This window comes from Etheostoma spectabile, chromosome 16 (assembly GCF_008692095.1).
Source record: "Etheostoma spectabile isolate EspeVRDwgs_2016 chromosome 16, UIUC_Espe_1.0, whole genome shotgun sequence".
Taxonomy (NCBI): domain Eukaryota; kingdom Metazoa; phylum Chordata; class Actinopteri; order Perciformes; family Percidae; genus Etheostoma; species Etheostoma spectabile.
Window position 1 is genome coordinate 2,927,701 of NC_045748.1, and position 10,612 is coordinate 2,938,312.

Genomic DNA, 10,612 nt, shown 5'->3' on the forward strand with positions numbered 1-10,612 from the left:
TTAAAGACAAGGTGATCATAATTTACTATTTAGAACAGTAATATGCTGTATACTCATTCACTCGTTGTGCTTGATGGACATTTCCTATATGTTCAAATAACAATGGCTAGATTCAGGGAGTCCGACCTCCCCCCAACAACAACATCATCATCCATTTCACTGTGGACAATCGTCATATGCCAATTGCCATTGACAATACCCAACCCTACTGGAGGGGCCATTATGCAATAAAATCATAATCATCATTCATTAGCCATGTTTCCATTCAACAGTCAAGCTAATTTTAAGCAAACTTTTGAAATGTCCCCAAAAATGTGAATGAAGCAAGAGGTTGCTAACCAGAAACAAGTCACCATAGCCATCTAACCCATCTACGAGAGAAAAATAAAGAGACGTCTTCAGGAATTTGGTTTAGCCGGGCAAGTTTTAAATGTCTTTCATGTCTGCCAGTGTTGGCCATGTTTAATGCTGTCCAGGGACAAGACACATGTTGAGAATATCCAGGAAGACGCCGAAAGCGTAAAGAGCTTATTTTATGAACAGTTAGCAAGTTAAAGAGGTGTGACCTCTAGCTCACCCAGTAGACTGGGCGCCCCATGTAGGCTGAGCCCTTTGCAGTTGCTCGGGTTTGGATCCGACCTGCGGCCATTTGCTACGTGTCATCACCTTTCTCTCTTCCCCCTCTTTCCTTTCTATGCAATCTAATAATATTAGAATTTTTTTTTTTTTACATGTAAGTTAAATGTGTGCTATCTCAAAACTTATTTTGCCAAAGGCGTTTCCATATCCTATTTAGTGAATCTATTATTTTTTTTTGCACAATCAAGGAAGATTGATAGAATTAGCCAATTCCATCTTTTCTCCTCCAACTTTTTCTGATAATTCAAAATAAACATAAAAATATGTGAATGGAAACAGCTAGTGTCATTGTTTGTTGGGTTGGCTCTTTTATGGCTGTGTTTTCGCCCCTTTTTGACAGACCTGCTCGTAGAAGGATGACCTGGTCGTCCAGTGGCAGCTCAGAGAAGTGGGGGATCCTCTTGGCCCACTCCACCAAAGTAAAGAGCTGTTTGTCAGCCGCCTGACAGATATTTGTTACTGGGTCGTTGGGCTGCAGTGAAACAGAGACAAACAGACAAATCTCAAAGTTAGAAATCCAGGTTATGCATAAAATGAAAAGGTGTAATATTGTTGTCTTAGTCTGTGTAGCTCTTTTTGGCTGTTGTCAGGTTGAGCCACCTACCAACACACACATCCAAGGTTACATGAGTACTATGCCATGAATAATAGTCTCTCAAGAGGAGCCAGTGGGAAGACAAAATAAACAGTGATTCTGTCCCAGCTCGTGGAAGAAATACCTGCAGAGAGCGTCGGTGAAAAGAACACTTTCACCAAGCAGGCATGTTCTTTGGGGACCTTTTAGCCAACTCACAAATCAGCCTTTAGACAGCTGGTGGATCTCAAGAGGTCCCTCCTGACACTTCACAACATAACAATCACTTTCTAAAAGGGACTTTGTTTTATAGTTTGGCAGACCTATAGAAAACTCAACAAATGATTGTCTATAATGATTTATAATTTATAATAATTTATCGGCTTTATTGGTCCCCTATGGGGAAATTACAATTTACACTCTTTTATTACACACTACACACAGGCCTGAAATACACACACATGCTGTGAACTGAGCTACTGCCACCTCATTATACGTAGTCACTCAGAGTAAAACATAAAACAAAGTCGGTATGTATTCCAGCTGAAACAAATGTCCACTATCGGTATCGATCAAAAGTATATATAAATATAAGTTTATAATCTTTTCCAAGTTTTTTAATTATGTTTTTCAAAAGACTGTTGTCATTTAAGGTTAACATTTCTCATTTCAAAAAACAAATCTCGTGATTCTGATTTTTTTTAAATAAAAAAAAAGAGTCGGTTCTTGGTAGTGGACTGGACTGGCTAATGGACGTCACTGTTATTGTCCATCTAGTTCCCTAAATAAGAACACTGCCTAGTTCTTCTGTGAAATAAGAGTTGAACCAAGGAGAAAGTTTCAGTCTTTTATTGATTTCCTTACATTAAATGTAATGAAGGAGGAGAGACGAGTGTAAAAGCTGGAAGAAAAGCTAAAGAAAGATATCGCATGGACATCAATTAATTTTGAAGCCTCTCTTCAGGTGCTAAATAGGGTTAAATGTCATCTCAACGATTAATGCATTACATATACCGTTCCTGTTAAAGCATGCTCATATGTCTTCAATCCCAGAACAATCTACTTCTTTAGACAAACATTTACATTTGGTTAAAAGAATTTCAGCTCCTATGGAATCAAGTTAACTCACATTTACCATTGAACAAGGCTGCAGACAGTCTTTTAGAACATACACCACGGTCTAAAAGCTTTTCTTTTCTTATTGTCCTAAAAAAAAACAACTAAAGTTTGAAGAAAGAGTCTACAAAATACTGGTATCATCCTGAAGAAACTGGCTATTGTAAAACAAACTTCAGTTCAGGTGGTCAAAATCTCCACATTTAAAAAAATAAAATGTAAAGAAACAAAAGGTCAGATCTCTGTCTGTAATGTTAGCTCCGCTGCTGAACATGAGGAGTTTTCTCATCATTTCTGTGAGCAGAAATGTGCAGAGACAAGGACTGCTTGCCCTTACCTGTGCCAATACATTAGATTTGGAGACATTATTCTTTGACCGACAGAAAGTTTATGAGCAGTGGTGGAATACCAAGGCCACTCACATACAGTATGACTAACTCACTAAGAAATGTCAATCTTAATGGAGTGGGCTGAACAAATCCCAAACAACACTGTCAATCTCTGACGAGAATTTACCATCATCCCAGGAGCACATACCCTTGATATATGCGTGTGTAAACAAAGACTTTATGCACATGCTTTTGTGCATAATTTTAAATCAAGTAAACATCCTTAAAGTATCCCTGTGTGAACTCACACTCCGACAAAAACAGTCGGCAACTTCTCCCCAACTTCCTTCAACCAAATCCCATAGATCAATGCTAAAAGCTTGGAGGATCCCGACATCAACTGCAGCTCTCGAGAGAAGATTAGTTTGAGATAAAGGAGAAAACATCCCTCTATTCGCACTGTAACACGCAGGCCAAAGACTATGCCTTCCTCTACTCCACGTTGCCTCCCTACGGTGTCAAACTCACACTGACTGCAGAGTAACACACGTATGAAACTTAAACCAGACACAAAGCCTACACTGTTTTTGAAAACTGAAAGTCGTCTTTAGGGGGAGAAAGAAAACAGGAATCTTATGAATATTTCAGCATCTGATCTCCGTGGGAGACCTGGACGACGCAGCTCAGCGCGACAGCTTTCGTGAGCTGCGCTTCCCCTAAAAAAACCCACATAAACAGATAATTCATTCCAAAGAGCAACCCCAGCCAAAACAAAGAAAAACAAATAGAGGCTTCAGTGTGCGACACGGTCCAACCACTCTTCCTCATAAGAATACAAGTCCCAGGGTTCTCGTTGAACATGGCATGCCTCATGAATGTTGTATGGCTATCTTAGCCATGTTTACACTGACCTGGTTTCTTTGCCTGTCTGTGGAGATGACAAGGGAGAGGAGCTTACCCTTCCCTGCAACAATCTTCCGGCTTCATAGTCAGGGTTCAAACCGCGAAGCGGTAGAACCCTTCTATGTTTGTCTGTTTTAGTTAGTATTTGTTGTCTGCTGCGCTGGCTCAAATTCCTGTGAGCTGGAATGAGCTAGAAACATGAAACTTTGGGGAATAACTGGAAATGAACCCAATCAGCCACATGTAACTGCAGAATGCAGTAACTAAGGCTTCAAAATGCAAACTTTGAAAGGCCACGCCCCCCACTCCGTAAGTCCAATTGACTTGAAATATTTCACACAGGTGCAGCTTAATGTGCTCTACAAAAAAGCCTTAAGGATCATTAAGGTGCGCCTAGAAAAGTTTTCAATGTTTGAGCTTGGAATTGCAGCTTGCGGCTTTATTAGTAATTGTTTTTGCGTTGGTCATATGTTTATCTCAAATTGCCGTGAGCTGGAATGAGCTACATATCACACTGAACTGAAAATAAAGGTTTTTGACAAATCCACTGCAGGTATTTTAAGCAAAGTGCACTTTTTGTCCAATTGTTACAAAGCTAGCAGGACATGTTTTAGAACAATGTTGGACCACGTGTGAAATTACTTTGAAGTCACTATTGAGAAAAAAAGTTTAAACCCGCAAATCGCCGCTTGCAGCTATATTAATGTACTTACTGTTAAAATCACAGAACAGCATTTAGGATGTTACCGGCCACAATGGAGGAGCCTGCTGTGACCTATGACGGAATAACATTAACCTCCATGTATGTCAGTACAAAAGGTCCACCTGGGGATATCTCACAGCTCAACTGTTACAGCTACATCCACATATTCTACTGTAAAGACCACAGCTGAAAACAGGAGGCAAATAAGCTTGGACAAAAACTGAAACTTAAGAGAGAAAGCAGCAATAGAAGAAATTTGAAATTACATGATTTTAGCCCCTTTGGCAAATTTTTAAATTGCTGCCACAAAAAAAGATACTGTCTTCATTCCCAGAAAATCAAAGAGTTTATAGCCACACATGCTTCCCCGCCATGGACAATCATCCCAGCAACTTAGAGAATTGCCTGGCTTGCATACCGTCCTATGAAATTTTCATCACTTGGAGAGAGGGAGACAAAAGATTTGCCTTTCAATTTTTCATTATTCAGCTTGAACCAGACTATACTAGCGTGACAACAGAGAGAAACTTTGGTACTCACACTGATCAGTATGAAAATGAATTACTCAAGTGTCCCACTTTTTGTCGATTGAAAGAAGAAAAAAAAAGCTGTCCTCATATGCTGGAACAAGGATGAATCATCAGCTAATTTTCATCTAAATAACAGCAACGCTTGTTGCCTTATGGTAGAACAGCCATCCACAAGAGATGCAAAGACAGGAAGGAAGAGTGAAAAACATTGAATAGAGGTAAATAAACACCCCAATGTTTAGTGAACGATAGCATCTTATCACGAGAAGTCCTCTCCCTGACTGACTGAAGGAACATTACTAACGCCTGTTTAACGCCTGTTCTAGGTCACCATGAGATAAACACACTTTATTCAGGTTGATCAGACCCCGGCCATTAGACAGCGGCGGTGGCCTATTCATGGTGTACACTCATGGCCTGGGCCCTGTGATTAATTATAGCATGGGGCAATGGCTCTCAATGAAGACCTCACAGTAGTGTGTGTGTGTGTGTGTGTGTGTGTGTGTGTGTTTGTGTGTGTAGGGGGGGGGGGAGATTCAGAGAGAAGGAGAGGACAGCCTCAATGCTGATACTCTGCCAACATCCTGGGCTCCAGTTTGGTCAAAGGGAATGTTTTCTTGCTTCCTCCTAGTTGTAGCTAGTAGGGCTGCACACACATCTTTTTATCGTCATTATGATACCAATTGGCGCAATAAACACATTGCGAAAAGGTGCGACATATGGCAAAAGACACTCATACTTTTTGTTAGTTGAAAGAAAGTAACAGATGAAAACTGGACTTTAAAAGGTACCTGTCACTTTTTTGTTTATAGTTGTCTTATATGATTCAATGTTATATTTATTTCCTTTCATTTGTTTTAAATTCAGCAGGCAATTTGTTGTATTGTAGAAGAATACTGAAAGCAGCAGAAATGCAGAACTGAGTACACTTTAATATCTGTAAATTTATCCCAAGAAATATTGTTATTGCAATAGTCAACAACGGTATTGCATATTCTCTTTATATCGTGCAGCCCTAGTATCTACCAATGTTTTAATCAATTCATTAATTTTTTCCACCCTAGTTTTCGCCATTTGGTTCGTCTGATCCCTTATCTACTGCTGCCTTGTTTCTGCTGCTGTTGTACTCTGGATGGCTGCAGATAAACAGCCATGTGCTCCATGACACATGGCATCGCCACCCACTTGTTTCCACCTGCCAGCGATGAACGTCAGCAGAAGGTCATTACCAACCGAGAGTTGTTAGTGCAGCAACAAGGATAACAAGCCTCGCTGGCTTCCCAACACGGCCAGCAATGGAAGTGAACAGAGGCCTGTTTTTGGTGCTCAACGCACTCAAAAATTACATTTGAAAAACTCAAACCTTCATACCTTTCAGCACTTGTATTGGGTTGGCAGCCAAAGTTTTAAAAACAAATATCTCAAAACCCAAAATATCTGCACTGCTAGATACCGGGTCTTTGGGTGTAAACTGACCCGTTAAATATACAAAAACAAAAGTCTTGGCAGCAATATTAGGTAGAAAAGCATGTCACACAACTTGAACAAGGTTCAAAGAGACATTCAGGAACCTTGGGAACTGATGCATCAAGACCTAATTATGGCAGGGTTGATATGGCTGAAATCAATATTACAAAATAATAGTGATAGTGTCTTATCAATATAGAATACACTCAATGATATGGCAAATATGTGCAAAATTGCATATAAAAATGCAATCAAACTGATACCTGAAGTGATTGAATGAACTGACTGATAAACTGATTGGATTGGATCAATATCAAACTGATCCAATCCAAACTACTGTTCTATTTTTCGATTGTACATGTGCATATCAGTGCTGTTTTTATCTCTTCTCTAGCCTTTTAGAAAACCTCCTCTTCTTGGTTTCAGGCTGGCAGCGGGCATCCAGGGACCCAGCATAACTGAGCCCAAACACACTCAGTGCATTAGTATGTCTGAGCTGCATGCCGATCCCCCTTGACACCCCACTGCTTCACCCTCTCTCTACTGTCAACGCTCATCTCCTACATTTCCATCCGGCCCCCCAAAATAGCTCCCATTTACTCACATAACAGCGTTCACTTTTCTACCTTTACTTCATAGGACATTTCCCTCCCCTAAAGCAGATAAATCCCAGAAGAAGCCCCCACCCTCCTCCCTCCCTCCTTCAGTCTCACTCTCCATCCCCTTCTTCCCCACTGCCGCCTTAGGTAGGCTGATTCACAGCTCCACTTTCTCATGTTCCAGTAGAATTCCTGAGGAAGCTGAGGCTTTGTGGGATGCTTTCAGGAACAGTCTGCCTGTTGCATTATTCATCGCTCTTTAGTCTCCTCTGTGTCAAAGACAGCCCACAGTGCCCAGCTGATACTGAGGGGATAGAGGAAGCCCACTCACAGCTGAGCAAAAGAGCTGATGCAAGGGGAACAGGTAAACCAGCGCTCTAGACGACAAGCAGTCACCTCCAAAGGGACTAAACAACGGAGGACAAACGGTAATCACAGCCATCTTTACCAGCAGGCAGCGGGGGGTTTGATAAACATAACAACCCAAACAACCAAAAGCTTCATTAAAGCTTCATTACTGGAAAAAATAAAAGGTGTTCAGAGCCAATTCCAATTTGCATGGCAATTCTAATTCTCTGATTATATTTACGCTGAAAAATGACATGTGTGCTAAGATGTCAGCGTGCATATTTTAAAGTATGCAGTTTCTTGACTCCCCAATTCAATGCAAAAAATTATAAAAGAGCTACATGCAGCTGGAATGAATTTAACAAAATGTGGCCAATGCTGGAACAACTCCAGAAAGATTTTGGAAAGCAGAAAATAAAATATAAACCATTAGCCATAAATCTGAAAAACATATCCTTTTCTCCTATGCAGTAGCATTATACAGTTACAATGTGATCGTCTTATATCATTACGTATTAGTTCTAAATAATTGATTAAGTTTGTCCACACTAACTGCAAAAATACTACACAGTAGTATACTGTCTATGGACACATTTTAAAACTATGTACAAGTAATTAAACGTCATCTGTTCATTAATTCAATGACACAGAGGCTTTAACACAAGAAAACCATGTAAAATCCCCACATCAATGAGCAAATAGCAGAAATTAGAAAGAAAGTCAACTATGTGCTAGGTGAGGTTATAGTGGGTGAGAATGGAGAATATTAACCAGTATACACTAATAGAAGTAGGAGTACACATGAGAAACAAATGCTGCCAACCAGCCCCTAGGTTACATATAAATAACTAACCCCCTTTGTGGGCATGAACATGTACACAAAATGATGCAGAATGACATAGTATGTGAGAGTTTGCAAACGCACCGAGTTGGATGGCACCCCAAGGTTGGTCTCTATGTACGTCTCGGTTTTGGGTTCCACCGCCTGCTCCGCCTCCAGAATCTTCTCCACGGGCATGTCCTCGTTGGCGCAGCTGGTCGACTCCACCTCGTTCTCATTCCTCTCCTTGGCTCGCTGGCGCTCCTCCTGAACGGCTGCATGTAACAAAACTGGTTCCGGTCACTACTGCTGTTTTTTTTTTTTTTTTTTTTTACAATGTCAAGATGTGTTCAAGAGCACATGTCAGTTCAAAGAAAGATTCAGGATTGTAAACTTGCATAGTTTAAATCACTACGCAAACTTCTACTTAAGGGTTTTCTATGAAAGTGACTTGAGTACTGTTCAAGTCAAGTAGGTATACAATATTAAAGCTGCATTAAATCAATGGTTTTATTGTTGACAATGAGTCCAATTACTATTCACAGAGAATTATGACCCAACTCTGGGGTTCTTTCAGCCTCTTCTAGCTAATTATTTTGGCTTGGCAGCACGATTCGCTCTTACCCTGGGGTGTAGCGCTATTTGTAGTACCAAAGCGCACCAATGATGCACACAGTTGTGGCTCGTTTCGAAGGTTGTAACCCTTGTTGCTACGGTGGCAAGTTTACATACATTAGTAAACTAAAAACATAAAATTAAATGATTTGCTGCCTTTTGATTAACAGTTAGCTAGCTATAGAGTGAGAATTTACTCATGGCATGAGTTGATGTCATGAATAAAACAACACCTTAAATATCAATATGACAACTTTGACCATTTCATTTGTTTATAATCTTGCATGACATATGCTTAAACTTAAGTTACGACATATGCTTAAGTGATTATTGGATCTTCAAGCACTTTACTTGTTTGTAAACTTTTAATATTCTATTTCCTCACTTCTGGGAAAAAGAGTCAGTCCGTCTACATCTCTGCTTTACCGCTTTATCATCAGATCTGTTTCAAGCAGTACCAAGTTCTGATAGACCAACTGTGCACTACCGACCCAGAATAAAAAGTTGGAAAAAAGTTAGAGACCAGTTGGTGAAGAAAGTGGAAAATGTAGATGCTAATAAAGCACAAACACTTATTTCCAGAGTTGGTAGAGACCAAACAGGAGCTAAGAGAAGAATTATTATTGGACTTGAATTCATCAGGATGTAAGGAATGCATATTTTTCACCATGTTTTTAGCACTTCTGCCCCATAGTGGACAATCATTTATTAATGCAGCTTTACGTCTATAACTTTTGCCTGCAATAGAATTCTGCAGTAGACTGCAATATCCAGATTGTTGGTCATTTTGTCTATTATTCGTAAAAATACAAAAACTCTGCCAATCTGCCATGTGGTGAGGTTATTCCAACCTTTTACTTGGTTTTGTCTGCAATCAAGTGTTCTTGTTTTTTGTGTAACAATCTGTCTTACCGGAGTCTTGTTTGAGACACTGAACATCATCCTCAAAACTGCACTGGGAACCACACTGGTAGAATTATTTTTCTACTCTGAATAAAACTCGATGATCTGGTATGTGCCTGTATCTGAGATGAAAAGACTTGATAAAGCAGATGTCTTTTTGTCTTGTTTTGCAATGCAGTTGAAGATGTGGAAGGATGAAACAGCTTTTAACACTGAATCTTCCCGTTGAATAAATACTTGAATTCTGAGATAACAAATTGTGCATACTCTGGTGAACATCAGTAGAGAACTGAATACATAGTTGACCCTTGTTGGTATTTACACACACACACACACACACACACACACACACACACACACACACACACACACACACACACACACACACACACACACACACACACACACACACACACACACACACACACACACACACAATGTGTGTGCACGCTTGAGTGAGTGTTTGCTTGCCTGTGATGAGTCTGCATGTGTAAGTGCCTGGTGCAGACATTGTGTCTCAGTAAGGCAGTGAGTAGTGCATGACCCTGTATGTATAATGCCAGTAGACATATCCAAGAGAGTTCAATCATCAATGATTGCTTCGACAGAACGGACGGAATATATTTACAACCTTAGACCTACGTTATGCACAACGCTGTTGCGACAAAATGCTCAAGGACCTCTTGCAGCTATCAAAGAGATGTGTTTTTTTAATGTAATACTCAATGCCAAACAGCCGGCTCCTTTTATACACAAATCATTTATAGACAAATAAATAATTGATGGTCTGTCGTTCCTTCTTTAGGGTCATGAGTGGTTGCCAGAACAGCTTAAATTAAAAAAGCCTCTACACAAATCAATGAAGACTCTGTCTCGTAGATTTCCCCCCCCCCCTTCATGTTGTGTGTTAAACTGGTTGAAAGCAAAACCGTGTTGGTTCTGTCATTTGATTGGCTTGGCAAGGAGACACAGGAAGTGGTTTGTGTGCTGAGCAGACACCGAGGCTCACTGTGGCCGAGGCAAGAGAAACCGCACCTCCACCCTCAAGCGAGGATGGAAAGATGTG

The 10,612-nt window shown here is 40.3% G+C and overlaps 1 protein-coding gene across 4 annotated transcripts in view; it reads right to left on the bottom strand.

The window, feature by feature from the left end:
* Positions 1-10,612, bottom strand: part of rxraa (retinoid X receptor, alpha a) — a 124,357-nt gene that overhangs the window by 12,055 nt on the left and 101,690 nt on the right. For 2 of the 4 annotated variants that reach the window (XM_032539334.1, XM_032539333.1), the window contains exons 6-7: positions 8,134-8,318; positions 982-1,111 (exon numbers count right to left, since the gene is read on the bottom strand). In XM_032539334.1, the coding sequence (XP_032395225.1) occupies positions 982-1,111; positions 8,134-8,318 (315 nt within the window). The remainder of the gene's footprint in view (positions 1-981; positions 1,112-8,133; positions 8,319-10,612) is intronic. The other 2 variants (XM_032539336.1, XM_032539335.1) reach the window with 1 other exon arrangement.